Source organism: Setaria viridis, chromosome 6 (assembly GCF_005286985.2).
Source record: "Setaria viridis chromosome 6, Setaria_viridis_v4.0, whole genome shotgun sequence".
Lineage (NCBI taxonomy): Eukaryota > Viridiplantae > Streptophyta > Magnoliopsida > Poales > Poaceae > Setaria > Setaria viridis.
The window spans coordinates 1,321,735-1,340,784 of record NC_048268.2 but is presented as its reverse complement, the minus strand read 5'-3'; the positions used below and the strand labels follow the sequence as shown (position 1 = coordinate 1,340,784).

General features: G+C 45.9%; 2 protein-coding genes and 2 pseudogenes across 2 annotated transcripts; 2 read left to right on the top strand and 2 right to left on the bottom strand.

Annotated features, from left to right (window-relative positions):
• Positions 1–562: 562 nt before the first annotated feature.
• LOC117860717 (BTB/POZ and MATH domain-containing protein 1) lies at positions 563–1,983 on the bottom strand. Its single transcript, XM_034744087.1, has 2 exons — positions 1,142–1,983; positions 563–623 (listed from the first exon to the last, which is right to left on the bottom strand). Exons 1-2 carry the CDS (start codon positions 1,981–1,983, stop codon positions 563–565), a joined length of 903 nt encoding a protein of 300 aa, XP_034599978.1.
• Positions 1,984–7,404: 5,421 nt separating this feature from the next.
• Positions 7,405–12,854, bottom strand: LOC117860716 (uncharacterized; annotated as a pseudogene).
• Positions 12,855–14,489: 1,635 nt separating this feature from the next.
• LOC117860864 (UPF0496 protein 1) lies at positions 14,490–15,631 on the top strand. The gene has a single exon (XM_034744266.2). It carries the CDS (start codon positions 14,490–14,492, stop codon positions 15,621–15,623), a length of 1,134 nt encoding a protein of 377 aa, XP_034600157.1. The 3' UTR covers positions 15,624–15,631.
• A 1,538-nt stretch (positions 15,632–17,169) lies between these two features.
• On the top strand, positions 17,170–17,978 carry LOC117860715 (BTB/POZ and MATH domain-containing protein 3-like; annotated as a pseudogene).
• Positions 17,979–19,050: the final 1,072 nt, after the last annotated feature.

Sequence of the window (19,050 nt, the reverse complement as noted above, 5' to 3'; positions counted from 1 at the left end):
TGTTTGACATAAACCTGATCAGAGCTCCGATCCTGGCGCTAGTGTCGGATGGTTGAGCGACAGAAAAAGCTACCTCCGCAACACGCATCTCATGTTGCATGTAACATCTAAACCTACGAGTTAGAGTATGGGCTCTCACTTAGCATGTCACCAGCGGATGCAGGGAGTAGGCAAGAGCAGCGTCGTGAGAGACCTATTGTGCTGTCGTAGCCATCTTGCTTACAGAGCTCCCAACATGAGTCAAAGACAGAAACAAGAAAAAAAAAAGAAAATGAAATGGAGAAGAAGGAGGATCTAATTGCAGGAGGATCCTCAACAAAGGAAATCAAGATAAAGACATTCATGGTCACAGCCTCTCACTGGACGGGCAATGGAAAGATGACAAATGCAGATTTAAAACCAAATCAACGAATAGAATTGGAGAGAGAGATCAAGAGGGAGGAAGACAATCGAAACAGATCTTGCAGGTTCTGCCCTCGCGTGAGCAAGCTCGAACAGGGGGCGACGACAACAGACGGCGGTGACAGAGCTAGCGGCAGCGCATGGGCTCTGGACGCGGTGGCTACAGGGGTGTGCGGCCACGAGGCTTGAGGACCGTGGCATCATGGGGAAGCCCATGGGGTCTACAACAAAAGTAAAAATGATAACAGTAGATGTATCATTCCTTGGTCAGCAGTAAAAAGAATCTTACACAAGTGCATGAGCATTGGTCATATGCTTGTGAGCTGCCATTGCTAAAATAAAAACAACTCCTACAGCTACTATAGGGATAAATTTTGCAAAACTTTTCCCTTCATCACCTAAAATGTAAGGAAACACTAGGACGTGGTCCAACCTAATCTCAAGTACCTAGCTGTGCATGAACTGAACTTGTTATTTGAATTGAAACAAGGATCGTGCCATCTTCCACAAAACCACCCATATTGAAGGCTTTCCTCTTATGAGGCGTTGGTAAGCAGCTTCTTGTCTTGCCACCGCATCACCCACTCTACTCGAAGAATTGACATGTTTGAAGCAAACGTCTTTGAGCTCGCTGCAGTTATACTGCTCAGCTAGGGCCAGAGTGGAATCCACGGTCGAATCGTCAAGACTTGTACAAAGAATTCCCATGCAGACCGACCTCAACCTCTCCATGGCATACCTGTCCGCAGCCACAAACAAGTGCTTAACCATGTCATGAGTCTCATCCACATTGAGGTCATCCATGCCGGGCAACGAGTCCGTGTAGATGAAATGGAGCAATGCTCTAAAGACAGCAGGCTGCATGTCCTCGATTGTTATGCATCCTCTATTGTGCTCCGCTACTGCTGTCCCACGGAGCTCCGAGCTGAGGACCGGTGACCGCGCTACGAGCACGATCCGGTGGGCCAAGAAATACTCACCCTGAACCTTGAGTATCATGTCTGCTCCCTCCCTCGTCTCTAGCAATCTTCCAAAATCATCTGGCAGATCCGATGGAGGCACCTGGATCTCGAGGGGCTTTGTAGTATCCTCTGTCACGAGTGGTTCCTTGATGACAGTGACGTCGCACTCAATCACAAGGCAATCATCGCGCAGGTACCCCGCCGACGCCTCCAGCCCACTCGCCTTCATGAAGAGATTTGTGCCCCAGACGGCTTCACCAGAGTTCATGGTGTCAAACACTTCTCTCCCTGACGCGCAGGGTGCCGGAGACAACCCTGTTTTCTGGCCGATCAGCCTAATCTTATACAGGGCTCTGACCTTGGCGTTCCTGCTCACAAGCCTAAGGAAAACGGAGACGTAGCCTTTGGCATCCTCGCTGGCTCCGTCGGGGTAGCAGCGGATGCACCAGGAGTAGCCGCCGACGGCGAAGGCGGCGGACTGGATGAACTTGCCGACGCCTAAGCCCCGGTGCAGGGTGTACCCTTCGATCTGGAACACATGCCGGCCGCGCGCTGTCTGCGGAGTGCACGTCGATGTGGTCGCCGCCGCCGGTGGAGGCTGGGACGCCGCCGTCTTCATAACCGTCGGCGACTCAAGACCTTGTTCCCTACAACTAACCTACAATCGGACTCCGCTATAGATTCTAATGTCTACAATCTCGGAACTACATTGATTTTTTTTTATCAAACCAACTCCATCACGTACGTTTCGATGACTCCGTACTCGTCACGCACGTTAGTGCGTACGCATGTTTCACACGGACTCATTGCCTAACTACATGATGACTTCGAGTCAAAAAAGAATAAATAATAATTATTTACTAAACTATATGATAAGCGATGATATTTTAAGTTTTTTTGTTTTCTTTGTCAAATGACTAGGGATTTTTCTTCTTCTTCTTCAAATTTTGTTTAAGAGCCGAGAGTTGTATAGTTTAATTTAGATATTAATTCCCCGAGCACAAAAATATTAGAAACAAGGAACCCAGCAAGTATTTGTCAACCAAGAAACCATCGACCATTATTCTCTTTTTGCGAAACATAGTAAATAAAGACACTGCTTACATATTCACACGCATGCACACTTACTCCTATGAATACGTACACGCACACAACTCTACTCCTATGAGCACCTCCGAAAGACTGAGCCGACACGATGTGCGACACCAACTCGTCGTTCTTACTAGTTCGCTTATTATATATACAAAATCAAACTAAACCAACTAGTTAAAGTTAAACTAGGGCTAGGCTAACCTAGCTGTTTTCTCCCATAAATCTATGAAGGTAGCCGGACATGCATGCTGTCTTAAGGTTTTGGTACCCTGGACTTGCAGCCACATCACAAATTCTATCCGAGGAAGCGATAAACTCAATGCAAGCGTCTCTAAGCTCGCTGCAATTGTGCAGGTCGGCTAGAGCTAGGGTGGTTGCCACGGTCTTCTCATCAAGGCTTTTCCAAACAATGGTCGCGCAGACTAGCTTCAACCTCTCCATGTCGTACTTATCCGCAGCGACAAGTAAATATTTCACGATGTCTTCGTCCTCATGAATCTCATCTTACTCAATATCTTGAATATCAGGCAACGAGTCCGTGTAGACGAAGTGAAGTAGCGCCTTGAAGATACCGGGCTCTATGTCTTCGACCGTTATGCAACTTCTGTTGTCCGTCCCTACAAGCCCGTAGAGCTGCGCTCTGAAGACTGGTGATCGCGCTGCAAGCACATTCCTATGGGCAGCAAAAGACTCGCCTTTAACATCGAATTCCACGTCTGTTTCCTCCCCTGCTAGCAGCAAATTTCCCAAAATCATCTGACAAATCTGATGGAGGCACATGGACCTCAGCAATGGCGGTCTCTTCGATTTGTGATCCCTTGATAACAGTGACCTCGCACTCGATCACGCGAGGCGGTCGTCGCGCAGGTACGCAGATGCCTCTAGGTCACTACTTTTCATGAATTTCCTATAGCCCCAGGAGGGGGTATCTGGTTCCACTTCCACCTACGTCCGTTGTGTCATACACGCTGGCTCCGAGCACGGTCGTAGTATCGAAGAGGACAGCCCTGTGGTCTTGTCGACCAGCTTAAAGTCAGGGCACACCTCGACCTTGTCCTTGTCGCCGGCCTCATGGGTTTTGGCTGGGACGACGACGACGCCATAGCCACACTGCCACAGCGGACGTGTTATTCATCGAGTACAGCAGTACGTGCGGCAGAGAACACTCTCGAACACAAACATTGAAGCTTCGTAGGAAATAATAGGAGAATGAAATTAATGTGAGCAAACATGAGCGAACAGCTTTGCTATTCCGATCCGTCACCAAGTGCTCCTGCAATTCGAGTCCATTGATTCCTTGATTCTTCCGAATCCGTCGCGGTTTCATCGCGCACCACGACAAGTTTTTTTTCCTTTTCTGGTTAGGGCAAGACGTCCAGCAGTTTGGATAGTGGCCGTTGTAGTACAGACCACAAAGTGCTGGACAACAAAAACTAACAAGAAACAGCCACGTTCGAGGGGGACAGGGACGGGGCTGCAACTGGCACTAGTACAGTATTGATGTCCTAGGACCGTATTTCAACGAATGTGAAAATAAGCTATAGGGACGCACTAGTACAGGATTGATTCCTAAAATAAGCTTAACTTGAGAACCCTCTGTTACATCCCTGAATAAACAGGAGAAAGTAGCTGAGCAAGCTGAAGGCAGCCATGGGTAGGATGTGGGTGGATTGGCCGGTGGCGGGTCGCTGCTGCCCACGGGCGGTGGTGGAGGCTGGCGGGGTTAGGGATTTTAGGGTTTCTAGGTTTTCGGTGGCAGTGGAGGCTGGCGACGGGGAAGGAGGGATTAGGGTTGGGCGCAGCTTATTGAAGTTGGAGAAGATGACCAACTGACAACTGTAGAGAGATGGTCGGGGAGGTGGCTGGCTCAGCGGTGGAGGCAGGTTGCAGGTGGCACGGCGAGACTGGGGATACTGCCCACTAGAGTTGTGGGAGACAACGGGTGGACGGTGGCCGTGGCGGGGGCGGTGGCACCGGTGGAGCTGAGACAGAAGCATGGGTTCCCTTGATTCGCATTGGTCGCGGTTGTGGGCGGTGGCGGCTGCCGGTCTGGCCGGGAAGTGGTGGCGGTGGGGGCGCTGGCTCCACCGATTCGTGTTGGCCGCGGTCATATGGGGCTATGGCCACGGCACGCTGCTAGAGCATGCCAGGAGGTGGGGTGGCTGGGGTTCACGGCACGTGGGGGACTGAAGGGCAATACTCTACCTATAGCTGCTTCCTTTCACCATTGCATCAGTAATAAAAACAAACAAACGAAGCCTTCTATCTTATCTCATGACAGTTCGCCACCGGCCGCTCCTTCGCCGAATCCACTGCAACCCCCCAAAATCACTCACAAAATCTGATCAACATACACATATCCAGTGCCCCCATGGCAACTTGTGTTGTCTGCCGCCGGCAGAGCCTCGGTAGCGCCAGTTGCCTACCTCTCTGTGAACCACATCTACCCTTCAACGTCTGCTTCCGGCTACTGCCAGTACCAGTGCCAACGCTCTATCTGTTCCAGGTGCTTCTGAGTTAAGGTCGCCTGCTCTGGATCTGTGAACGGTAAGCGGAATATGATGAGGATGTTCTTTCTCTGTGCGGGCCACTATTTGGCCCCTGTTGACGCAAAATCTAGATTTCATACTTCTGCGTTGAACAACACGGAGGACCTAGGAGATCTACTTAACTCCAGTGCAGACTCCAAATCGGCTCGCGAGTGGTCCCACTGTGTGTGCCAAGAGCGTGTTGACGCAAAATCTGAACTTTAGGCTTCTGCGTTGAACAACACGGAGAACCTAGGAGATCTTAACTCCAGTGCAGGCTCCAAATCGGCTTGCGAGTGGTCCCATTAGGCATGCCAAGAGCATGTTGATGCAAAATCTGAACTTTAGGCTTCTGCGTTGAACAACACGGAGGACCTAGGAGATCTGTTTAACTCCAGTGCTGGCTCCAAATCAGCTCGCGAGTGGTGCAAGGCGTGCCAGTCAATTTGACCTGACAATTGAAAAGGTAAATATTAATTCCTGAGCCGATCGGTGGCGAAGCCTTTTAAACTCATGGGTAGACGTTCTTGGAATAAATACCGTGACAGATAGGTTTTCAATGTAATCATGCGGTGTACATAAATAGAAGCATTAATGTCATGTGCCATCGGCTATATGAGCCGACGAGCTAAGATATAAACAATATAAAACAATAGCCATAAAGGGAGCCCTTGTCTACCATGCGCACATCAGATAGACTAAAAGATCTAGTCAATGTCTTATTAAGTGTAATTGGACTTAGATAAGGTAACACGAATGAGAGGGTATTGATATCAATCCATTAATTTAAAAGATTAGAACACAGTGACAAGAACCTCTTACCTACCGCCTACAAGCTGATTAAGCTAACAGGTCGAATTAGTATCATGATAACTGTATTGAACTTAGACAAGGTAACATGAATGAGAGAACATTAACTTCGACCTAGAAACTTAACAGATAAGCTTGCAGCAGCAGGGCCTCGTACGCGCACCTATCGGCTCAATGGCATCATCGCGTTTCTGTGAGATATGGATGATACTCAGCCGATGCGTCAGCTTTCAACAGTAGCATTCTGATGTTAATGATTCGACAACTAGCAATACGAGGAACAGGTGTAAAGATCTATCGGACCTAGCATATGTAAAGCAATAAAAGCATGCAAGATCTAACCAACTGATACGATCAAATAATTGATGAATGCTTAAACAAGGTTAAGGAGCTGGTGAAGACATCTAACCATATCTAAGCTGTTTGATAACCGTGAGTGCTTAATAAAACTAAGAGATGAATATGAGTGTTTTATTGCACTTCCTATTTGTTTAGCTCAGATTCCAACCTATGATGTACCTCTCGAGAGACCATCACTGTCTGTCCATCACCGTCAGTTTTGCGTGAATTGGCATTGACAGAGTTTTACCGCTAGTTTTGAAGCTGGTGGAGGCAGCAACTGTTAGAACCGGCGGTGATTCTCCTTTTCACTGCCGGTTGGTGGCTAAAACCGGCGCTGAAAGTATCACCACCAGTTGGTAATCAAATCTGGCAGTGATGCACCTCGGACCTGAAAATTTTATCACCTCTGATTATAACCGAACTCAGATATGTGAACTCTCCCTCCTCACTCTTATCCATTCCAGACGCCTTATCCATATCCCTCCCATCCTCCCCTCCCTATGTACTCTCTCTCCTCTCCCTGTGTACTCTCTCTCAGCCCCCACTCACCGACGACAATGACGGGCAGCCGGTCGGGTTATCTCTGTTGCCCCTCCCCTCCCTCCTCCACTCGCCCCTCACTAGTAGTGAGGAACAGTGGTGGGGTGAGATGTGGGAGATGCAGAGCATGGCTGGAAGCGGCAGCACGTGGGGGAGAGGTGGTGGGATGCAACGGCGGCACCGTGGTGGCACGGGGCGGGAACTGCGACGGCGACGCGGTGGTCCATGGCTGCAGGTATTTTCTTTTCTTTTTTTTGTTTATGCTCATCACCGCCGGTTACACATCCGGCTATGGTAACCAAAGTCATCACCGCCGATTCTAATCTAACAAGTCCCCAAACCCGCGGTGATGCAGATTTTGGGACTGGCGGTGATGACCCATCCTGTATTAGTGTCTATCCTAACAATCATATTTCTATAATTAACATTTTCCCCACCATTTTGTCCGAAACAAAATGGGTCTATTTCCTGGGCAACCCTACCCAGAACACCTAGTCGCGGAACATGGATATACACCAAATATGACATACGATCGCAGGTGACTCCTAGAATTTCAAATTGAAACATAGGACGATGGATTATTAGTTTATTACGGATACTGTATGATGAACTATTCAATAACTGCAGCTGTGCTACACAGATCCGTGTAAAGAAAGCAACTGCTCGGAGTCGAATTCTAGCCACCAGGCAGTCCTATCTCCTATCAGCGAAGAAGACCATTGAATCGATCACAGGGCCGCCCTGATGTGAGCTGCAGCTTCTTGCTGCTGATCGCCCATCTCGTAGCCCCTTGGCACGAACTTGTTGAAGCCACGGATGAGATCATGGCGCCCGCCCAACAGGACCTTCACGCGGTCGACCACGGCCGCCGTGCCCATACTGCAACCCACAAACAACGAACAATCAGCCTGACGATCTCCATGGATATGAAACAGCTGGCCCCTGATCTCCATGAACGAACTTATTAACGTTCGTTATCACCGACCTCTGGGACTCACGCAAGACGGCGAGGAACTCCTCGTACTTGTCCGGCTCGCCGGCGAACTCGCGCTTCACGGTCATCACGAACCGGACCGCGTCGCCGAGGTCAGGTGGCGGCGCCGGGGCCCTTCAACAATGTTCAGATCGGATGGGAAAATCGTGAGGAAAATTGCAGGAAACAAGAAGATTTATTTCAAACCACGCGAAGCGCACGGGTGGGCAAGGAAGCCAAGGTGAGAGAGAGAATCGGTGGCAGGGTGATGATGCTACTGACGGGTCGAGAGCTCGGGGCGGCGCCATTGGACCGAGGACGGCGGCGGTGATGATGTAGGAGAGGGTTTCGCCACCTGCTCTGGTTCCCTTTTCTGCGGCATCTACGGCTGCACGTATGTACGCGTTCTTTATAATCGCTAAGGGCATCCTAAGAAAATGGGACCCTCAGCAACCCCGCCGTGCACATAGGAAGAGCCGGTACTGCTGGCCAGGACCTATCGAGAGTTTTTTTTTTATGCTGGTCAGCTACACTGCTGCAATTGCAATTTTGCAATTACTATCTGATGGTAGATAAATAGTGTGACCCTTCACTAAAAAAATGGTAACCATGAGATACAGTTTGGTTTGAGAAAACAGGATAAGTGTTCATGCTACTTAAAAACGCACTTCACTATGTGTTCGTCCTCAGTTCAGTAACTAGATAGGAGCTTACCCGGCCGTCCCAAAGACACACCGAACGTACATTTACAGGGAATTGAGCGTCATCTGGCATTGCTTGATTTCCTGGGCTACCCTCTTTTTTATGCCAAATAGAAGAACTAACACTACAGTAAACTTTGTATTCTATGACGGAGAAATTTTGTCACAGATCCAAAGAACCATCACAAAATGGTATCTGTGATGTTTTTTTAGAATCCGTCATGTATTGAGCATCACATGATTAACCTGCGTGATAGATTTATAAAAAGTCATAGATTAACGCTATCGTGACGTTTCTAAACCATCATATATCAGCCTTAGGCCTATGTAGCCCAACCCAAGCCCAATATTAATGACGAAAAATAAACATCACAAACATGTGCTAGGATTCGTCATAGATTCAATAGCCACATCATCTTTAGTGACATGGCTGCTGACATGGACTATGACGTGCATGGCTCTTGATGCAGACATGGACGATGACGCGGTTGTTGACATCGACGATGATATGGTTGCTGACGTGGATGATGATGTCATCATCACAGCCCATTTTGCTATTTTTTTGCTGACGTGAATTGGACCGCTCATTTTTAGCCTATTTCCAGGCCCAATAGTCATTTTAGCCCAGCCCAATTTAAATTCTAGCCCACATAATTTAGCCATTTTTCTGGAGCTCAAAACAATTCCGGCCCAGAAAAATTCACCAATTTTGTAATGCCTCAGATTAAACAAAAACAGTGGCATCCACTATAACACCAACACATATAGTACAACATTTTGTCATCCAGTACCACATCTGATAGGGTCACGTTTTTCATCCAACATGAGAGGTTACAAAACAATTCCGGCCTAGCAAAATTCACCAATTTTGTAATGCCTCAAATTAAACAAAAATAGTGGCATACAATATAACACCAACACATATAGTACAACATTTTGTCATCCAGTACCACATCAGATAGGGTCACGTTTTTCATCCAACATGAGAGGTTAAAAAACAATTCCGGCCCAGCAAAATTCACCAATTTTGTAATGCCTCAAATTAAACAAAAATAGTGGTATACAGTATAACACCAACACATATATAGTACAACATTTCGTCATCCAGTACCACGAGGTCACGTTTTTCATCCAACATGAGAGGTTACAAAAAAGGTCATACAACATCTAGAAGTATTCACCCATAACCAGAATCACACAAGCAATCCACCATGGCACAAAAGCCACTCGAACACCAGAAAGAGCAATACTTCGGCTCCTGCGAATGCATGCAGTTTCAGCAACAGCAGAACATAGGTTCCAGCAAAAGCCAACAGATAAGCAACTTAATTTGGTCGAACCTGACTCAGCACAAGTTCAAGTTTTGCATTCATCTCAGCTTGCATCTTCTTCATTTCCTCTCTGTCCCTAATCCTTCCCTGCTTTGTTTCCTGCACTTCCTGAGACAATTCATCCAGCTGTGCACGCTGGGTGTTGACAAGCGATCGAAGCTCAGCATTGGATCTCTTCTCTGCTTCCAGTTCTGCTTCAATGTTCCGTTCAGTGGATGTAGGCTGTGCATTCTTGATCCCTATATTCTGAAGGAACTGGTTCTTCTTTGTGTTCTCAGCCAGCACATCACCTACAACTTGATTCGCAGACTTGGGTTCTTCACTTTCTGTAGGTGTAGACAACTTGTTAACAACAATTGATAGTAGAAATTTTTTTAAAGAAACAGCATTTACACTAGAATAAATTTGAAATTTAGATTTATACAACAAGAACTATTGTGATACAGATCTTGACAACATAAACATTATGATACTAGAAACATCATTTGCTAAACAGCCTGTTCACTTGAACGCTGTTGACATTTAATTCCAGAAGTTGAAATATATATTGATGATGAACCACATATTGAAGACAAGTGAATTATGTCATTTTAGGCTGTTCTTCCAGAGATGTGAAAGCTATATAGAAGAACACAGGCTAACAAATGTACTGCACTTGGCTAACTTACAAAATTTTCAACAAAGACCATGTAGCTTTGTGAGCCAGTAGCTTTGCCTCGGTTGTATTTGTTGGTTTGACATGCCTCCTACGTAAAAACACAGAATACATGCAAGTCATATGCCATAGTAGCTTGTACAGGAGAATATTCTGGTTTTTAGGAAGATACATACCATCTTTTTGGGACTCTTCCATAATTCCACAAGGTTGATCCACTGTTCATTAGTCATGAATTTGATAGGAGTTGTTTTCCTATCCAAATGTAGTGGAAGAGGATCAAAATATTTCTGCTTCAGCCTGTGGCGTTGTTGGCGAACCGCATTCTTCATCATGAAGGCAAACCTTTCTACCTGTCGCATCACTTGTGTCGATATCAAACTTTGCCTATTCAGATGGAAGAAAATGTATAAGAGAATTTAATATATAAGAAAACGAACATATTAACAGATTAACAACATGAATCGGGATTGGAACTAGGATGTCACAATAGAGGAGGATTGCTCAACAAAAGGTCAACACATTAACACCAATAACTGCACAAAACACGGGAAACCTCCAGAAATACAATGGTGCATTTGGCACACAAACAGTTCAGAAATAATTGTTCTTATTGTAACTAAATGAGGAAAGAAATGGAGAATGTACTTACACGGATTCTTCCCATAAACAGATTGAACCATTCAGGTTGTTTCTTGTATTCCTTCCAGTGCGCACATGGTTCCTGACAGCAATATTGCATTCAGTGGCAAACTCTACAGCAACCAGAGGTGCCACAGGCCTTGTCTTCCCTTCATTTATGACAACTGGCAGTTGCCACGCCGAGCTCTGGTGATTCTTTGGAGACCATGTCCCATATTGACTCCCCAGCTCCATCTCTCCTCCCCTGGTTGCAAAGGTACATTGAAAACACAATTAGTGAGACCATGTCCCATATAGGCATTTGCATTCAAACCAGTGATGCAATATGGAATGTGAAAATTGATGAACAAACTATCACCTTCATCGGCCATCTAGTTGTCGCCACCAGGATGGGTAATGCTATCAGCACCGTCAACCATGTGGGTGTTGTCATCATGCTGGGCAGCACCATCTAAAAAAAGGCAGCCAGTAAGAATGCCATCCATCATGCAATCATAGTAAGATTATGATAGTAAGAAAGCATCACCTTCGTTGGCCATATGGTTGTGCCCATCAGGCCGGGGAATGGAATCACCTGCAGTGGCCATTTGGGGCAGCTGATCATGCAAGGGAAGCCCATCATCTGAAAAAAATGGCAGCAGGTAAGAGTGCATTCATCATTTCAACAAAGCTAACAGAATACCAATAAGAAAATTGGTAATAAAACTAGCCTTCAATGGCAGCACGAATGTCATTTGGTGTCACACTTGCATCAGCTTGAGTTGGAGATGGCACACGGATGCCACTTAATTGGTGTCATGTTTGTATCAGGCAAAGGCTGGGAAATATTTTTCTTTGACCTTGTAGCTCTACCAGGTTGCTGCGGGATAAACTCTCTTACGAGACCAAAACTTGACTCCACCAGCAGGCACATCATATCAGAAGTTTTCTTGCCACTCTTCTCCTTAGAGGCCTGCTAGAAAGGGAAGAATGGATTAGTCAACAGTGTGGAGAGAATTATATTGCAACAGCAAGCAAACAAGTAGTTAAGCCCTAACAAGATAAGAATTAGCACCTTAGCATTATCATCATCAATCAAATCTCCTTCACTAGTATCATCATAGTCTTCACTGTTTCTACGAGTTCGCTTGTTCTTATCTTGAGCAATGGCACTTGAGCTTGCAAACATACTGGATAAAGCAGGAATTCCAAGTTGCTTCAGCCTTGCACTGTTCCACATACATTGCCTGAGGCGCTCCTCTTCATACGGATGCAGTGCAGGATCTATGATGAGAGGAAACATGAACAACAGCTTACTATTTCTCTAACAGTACAAAGTGTAAGAGAGGATGCGGAAAAAAATGAACAATAGATTACAAATTAATGTAAAAGTGGATGGGGAATTCTTGTGAAGCAAGTGATTCTATATAACTAGTAATTTAACAGTAGTTGATAATGCTTAGGTGAAAAGTCAATTTAACTGCACAGAAGCTACAAGCTTGCAATCTGTTGGCACTTCTGTATCATGGGAAATGAATAAAAATTTGCATACATAATGTGCCCTATCAGTTCTAGCAACCTTCTGCACAACATATCCTTGAACCAGATGAAGTAATCTAATTAATCAAGGGTTATGCATTCCAAACAAATCCTTAGGTCCATCATGAAAACATTCTCAAACAAACAACCCATATACAGGAAAAGCACTGGACTCTATTCAGTGCACACATGTGCCATGATACAGATAACAATTTCTCAGATTCGCCAAAATAGTGACAAGTTAGGGACCACGAAGGATCACAATCATCAGTAGATGGCTAAATTGAACTGATGTAAGAAGGAACGAACCTGTCATCAGACTTGCTTGTGGTTTCTTCGGTCCATCCTTCGTCGGCATTATGACAAATTCTTCGGGACGAGAGTAGTGGAGACGGCAGGGTGCTGAGGGCGGCAATGGTGGAGGCGGCGGGGGGCTCCTTGGATCTTGAAGCGGGGAAGGTTGTGGTGGTGCTGGATCTTGAAGCGGGGATGGTAGTCAGGGAGATGTCCTTGCAAACTGTTGGCGGGAGGGGGTGGCCGAACTAGGGTTTTGGGGAAAGGGGGTACCCTTCAATTGTTGGGTGATGGAAATGCAGGTGTACGTAAATGTTGCCAAAACCAATGGGTATTACTGTCCATTCATATGGCAAAAATTGGTTGGCGCGGTGTGAAACTATTCTGATTCTTTTAACCTGTGGCTACATTTGGAAGCTTCTAGATAATTGCGTTATAGGAGAACACTATATTTGAGAGTTTCTACTATTAAAAATCATAAATAATCAGAGTAAACTTGTCATCCGTGTATTAAAATGGTATTTATTTGTAGCCTATGTATAAATTCTTTCATCACTTCTCATAAGTTGTAGTAAATAAACTACAAAATTTTAAATTTTTCTAAGTAGGTGAACTTCTTCTCTATTAGGCTATAAACAGAACCCATAATGTTGGAAGGACGTACCTGGTAACTGCGAATGATATGGACAACAACAAACATGTTAGCAGCGGCAATGAGCCACTTAGGCTTGTTAAGTGTGATGAGGATGTTGTCGTCGACACTGTTGCCGAGGCCCAGTACCCAACGAATGTGTGGCAGGGAAGTAGCACATTGCGACAATGGTGTAGGCAACGAGCGCGCCCCTTCCACATGGCATGCTTAATTAGATGGCTTCTCCGGTGTGGAAAGGGATCGTAGCCTGAATCTCCAGCACCACGTTGTGCCCTGAATATGCAAATGACATCACCTAGACCGCCTAGGATGACGAACACCTTTCCTTCGCCTCCCTCCCCTTGTCAAAGCCGAAAGCGACGTACGTGTGTGGACTGATGAAAATGACTCATTGACAAATCTCCTGATTTTACTCGACCTTGGAGTAGCAAGTGTATTTAAGTCGTCCATTTACATGTAAAGTTAAGTCGACTCACATGTATGCTAAGGATAGTTGACAAATCTCATGTATGCTAAGGATAGTTGACAAATCTCATGTATGCTAAGTGTATTTATACCAGATATTAATGTTAAGTATTATATGATTAGGCTATTATATATGGTTAGCAAAATGATAGTACGATAATAATATAAACTCGTTGTTAATTAGCTCTATTATGTTACAGTATCCACGTTGTGAACGTACACAACGAAGCGTCGTCGCAGCTAGCGGATACGGTTTGATGGACAACGACATACAACGCGCGCGCTTCCTCGAAAGTTCGCCCGATGCTCTTCCTGCTGGTCCCTGATATAAAGCCCGCGCCGCTTTCAGCCCCTTCCGCCAAATCTAATTCTTGCTTATCCCGAGCTCTCGGAATTTCTCTATTGGTTTGGTTCTTGGGAACCCTTAGGTTACTAGAATCCTTGGGTTCTGCCAATGCTCGCTGATTTGATCCATTTTAGTTCCTGAAACATTCCATTCGTCGATCCAAGGGGAGTTTTTTTTTTTTTTCCTTTTGGGGATTTCTGATTTGAGTGTGTCACCCATCGTGTCTGCTTCCGGCAATGGGGAACTGCTACAGCACCGGCAGTAGCAGGCGTGCGGAGACGTCGGAGCCGGCGCTACAGCATGAGGCGGCACCGGCGGAGGAGCTGAGCTCGTACGAGGCGGCGTGCCGGTCGGACCCGGAGCTGCGCACGTTCGACACGACGCTGCAGCGGTGCACGAGCCGCGCCATCTCGACGCTGGCGGTGGGCGTCGAGGTGCGTTCGCTGTCGCTGGACTCCCTCCGCGAGGTCACCGACTGCCTCCTCGACACCAACCAGAATGGGCTGCGCGTCATCCTCGACTGCAAGAAGGACATCTGGAAGAGCCCCGAGCTGTTCGACCTCATCGAGGAATACTTCGAGAGTAGCGTCCACACCCTCGACTTCTGCACTGCGCTCGACAAGTGCCTCAAGCGCGCCCGCGACTCCCAGCTCCTCCTCCACGTCGCGCTCCAGCGATTCGACGACGAGGAGTACGCCGCCGCCCCCTCCGCCCGGTACGCGCGCACGCTGCACGAGCTGCGCCAGTTCAAGGCAGCCGGCGACCCCTTCACGGAGGAGTTCTTCGCCGCCTTCCAGGCCATGTACCGGCAGCAGCTGACCATGCTGAAGAAGCTGCAGCGGCGCAAGCACCGGCTCGACAAGAAGATCAAGACCATCAAGGCGTGGCGCCGGGTGTCAAGCATCATCTTCGCGACCACGTTCGCGGCCGTCCTCATCTGCTCGGTGGTTGCCGCGGCCATCGCTGCCCCGCCTGTCGCTGCCGCATTGGCCGCGGCCGCTGCAGTTCCCCTGAGGTCTATGGGGAAGTGGATCGATTCATTGCTGAAAGGATATCAGGACGCGCTCCGAGGACAGGAGGAGGTGGTGAGCGCGATGCAGGTCGCCAAGTTCATTGGCATCAAGGATTTGGACAGTATCAGAGTTCTCATCAACCGGGTGGAGGTGGAGATCAGTTCAATGATCGACTGTGTAGAGTTTGCAGAGCGGGATGAGGAGGCGGTGAAATTTGGGGTGGAGGAGATCAAGAAGAAGCTGGAAAATTTCATGAAGAGTGTTGAGGATCTTGGGGAGCAGGCGGACCGGTGTAGCCGGGATATCCGTCGGGCTAGGACCGTCGTGCTGCAAAGGATCATCCGGAATCCAAACTGAAAAGGAAAAAAAAAGAGGAAGAATGTAAGGTATGAATGTCTTAATGTAAGGAATGAATCCAAACCGTCGGGCTAGATATAGTCATGTACTATGGATAATGTTGTGATGGAATAATGTAGAAGAGATACACCTCTTCTTGGAATGTTGCTTTCCCCTCGTACTGTGTAAGAGATACACCTCTTAGATTGTTACTCCTGTAATCTTCTGCTATATCAAAGAAATAGGCACAATCTCGTACCTGTTCGTTAAAAAAAAGTAAGATTAGTGTTGGCGTTACTACAAGTTCAGCACATGTTTTGTTTGATCAATTATTCCATCCTAGGTATAAGTAAATATATTTTAAAACTCTACTCTTTGTATTGCTAGTATTAGACGCAATATGTGTCATGATCGTGATCAGAAGAGCAAAGAGGTCATATAAGTTAGCACTTAACAGTCATGCTATTGAACTAATGAACTTAACTTCCACTTTTCTTGAAGTACCAATAAATCCAGATTTTTAAAGTCTCTTGACAAAGAACAATAGAGAAAGGTAGTTATCTAGGCTCGCGGTTGTTGCCATGTTCCAGATCAGACGTGTAGTTGTTGTGGTCTCTGTTCTTAATTTCCTCAAGTCATCTATGCTTCTAGATGAAGTCCAGTAACTTTTCTCGTCGACGACACCCGTTTGCTGATCAACCACGCCCCCGTGCGATGCCACTGGAGCAAGCGTTGCCGCCAGTAGATTCTGCGTGCCACCCATGAAGCCGTGAACACGTACATCTGTTAGGCGACCATGCCGTGTCGATCGCTGTCCATGCACCTTTATCAATCTCATCTTGCCCTACGTAAACTGTCTAGTCCTTCTTAAACTGTCTCTCTTAAGTCCTTCTGTTTTCTGCACCAGTTGGTGACGAGAATATTACAGTACGTACTGCTGCTGTTTGCCAAGCGCCAACGATTCTCTCGTCGTAAGCTTCGCCCCATCACCCGGCTCTGGTCCATCAACGAGGATGACACACAAGGTAATTTTCCTCCCCACCGAAAGATCAATCGCTGCTTCAATTCCTTGCAACATTATTTTCTTATTGCCAATCTGGTGATGTCATGCCTACACCATTGTAGAGCAATAATTTGGTTTCCCTTCACTTTACCATAATTCGCCAGCATGCAATCTTAAATGCACATAAGCATCAAGCAACGTGCTTAGCTGCATGGCATCTGCCCTTGGTTAAGCTTCTTAGAGGCATGTAATGCATGCTTCTCACATCTTATTTAAATGCTTATGAGGTCACCGTCCTGTTCACATATTCTTTTATTTACTACTATATCATCTGAACATATTTACCATCTATTTTAACTTTTCAAGATCCTATACAATAATATCTATATAGTACCCCAAGTGTACTTGTATTATCTTTTGTTTTCCCTTTCTATTTCTTTTATTTCTTTTCATCCAGTCGTTGCTTCCTTCTCGGGCCAAAGTCAAGAGACACAGAAAACCCTCGCCGCCGCCGCTTCGGATCCCGCCGCCGCAGCCTTCCATTTCTCCGAGAAACTTCCAGCAATGGAGGCATCCCAGAGTCCAATAGAGACGACGGGGTCGAGGTGCGCGCCGCAGACGGCGCGGGGCAGGCACATGTTCGAGATCGCGGGCTACAGCATGCAGAAGGGCCTCGGCGTCTTGAAGAGGAGCGAAATGGAAGGGCTGCCTTTCCTTCAAGATGACCGCGCCTTGTGTTGGAATGCGACGTCACTGTACTCCTTGGGACGCTGGTGTCAGAATCCAGAAAAGTGTGTGGCATCAGAGTGCCGCCCTCAGACTTGGTGGATAATCTTAATTGGGAAATTGCTGGAGTCGGAGCAGGGAGCGGATGTGACATTTAAGGTTGAAGACCAGATTTTCCGTGCCCACAAGATTGTGCTCGCAATGCGGTCACCAGTATTCAGGGTGGAGCTCTATGGACCAATGAGGAACAAGAGGCAGCGAAGCATAACAGTTGAAGATATGCAACCTGCTGTTTTCAAGGCATTGCTACATTTTATCTATACAGATACGTTGCCTATTACAATGGAGGATCTTGATGAAGATGAGAATATAGAAATGGTGAAGCTTTTACTTGTGGCTGCAGATAGGTATGCCATGGAGCGGATGAAATTGATGTGTGTGAGAACATCCTTTGCAAGAGACTTGATGTTGGGAGTATGGCAACCACTTTAGCTTTAGCTGATCAGCACCATTGCAGCAACCTCAAAGATGCTTGCATTCAATTCATCAACTCGTCCACTAGAAAGGATGATCTGTTGGCAAGCCAAGGGTATGAGCACCTCAAAAGAGCATGTCCCACCATATTTGTGGATATATGGGAGCGGTAAGCAAAATCTCTGCAGAATGTAGCAAGCTAAGTTCACCTGGGTTACCATCTGAATCTTTAGTTTCATTATCACATAGCCTCGTAAGTGAAAGTTTGACTGTCCTTTAGTTATCCAGCTGTATTTCCGAATTTGGAGGAAGTTTGTTTTTGTGAAGTGTATGTCTGATTTGTTGTGATGGCTTCCAGACTCACCTTACATATCAATCTATGTTTTTGCTAATTAATATTTTCGAAGACATCTCGATATTCTGGCCAAAAAGTAGAAAAATAGTTTACTGATATAATTATCTCTATGTTCTTCTTTCGTCTTTTCTTTTGAAAGAGAGTACTCAACTAGCATGATTTTAGTAAACAATGCTGTTGTGAACCGTGGTCATACTATTCATTATGATCGTAATGAGCCATTAAGAATTAGAAACATTATTTCACCTTGCTAAGCAGTAGAATTACTATGTGTATTGAACTCTGATGTTATCATAGTGCTAATTCATGATATTCGAAATTAGCGAAATCATTTGGTACAGTATGAAGATCTTTGTTCGAATTTAGTTCACATTTTTGGAAAGAAATGTTTATTTTGTTTATTTCTAGGCATGGTGAAGTCTTAAAATACTTAAGATCTGCTTATGTGAAAATATGAACCGTTGAAACAGAACCCATCCAGTTTTAAAAAACAATTCAGCCAGTCAGCCTCATTGTTCTTTTTTATTTTTGCTTAGTGTAGTATGTTCTCTCTTCTACAATTCTACCTTTCAGGATATAGGGCATTGATTTAACTTGGTAAGTTCTATATCACCACTTTGGTTACTTCCCTCTTATCAGAACATATCTTCAAAATTATCTGGCCAAAGCCAAGCTGAACATGCTCTGCAATTCTGAAGAAGTATTCTTTTTGTGATTGATAAATTTGTTGTTAATTCACTTTGTATAGTTCCTCTGAACGAAAGTATAAGCTATCTGCGCTATTGAAACATTGTTAAAGATAAAACTTTGAACAGCAATGTGTATGAAGATATCAATTTCAAATAATGATACTTTTATGTTCTGAAAATATTTATCACAAGGAATGCACT

Coding starts and splice junctions, on each gene's coding strand:
- LOC117860864 (XM_034744266.2), top strand. CDS start 14,490: ATGGGGAACTGCTACAGCACCGGCAGTAGCAGGCGTGCGGAGACGTCG.
- LOC117860717 (XM_034744087.1), bottom strand. CDS start 1,983: ATGAAGACGGCGGCGTCCCAGCCTCCACCGGCGGCGGCGACCACATCG. Junction 624..1,141: donor TTGTTTGTGGCTGCGGACAG/GTATGCCATGGA, acceptor CTTTTGTTGTAG/ACCCCATGGGCTTCCCCATG.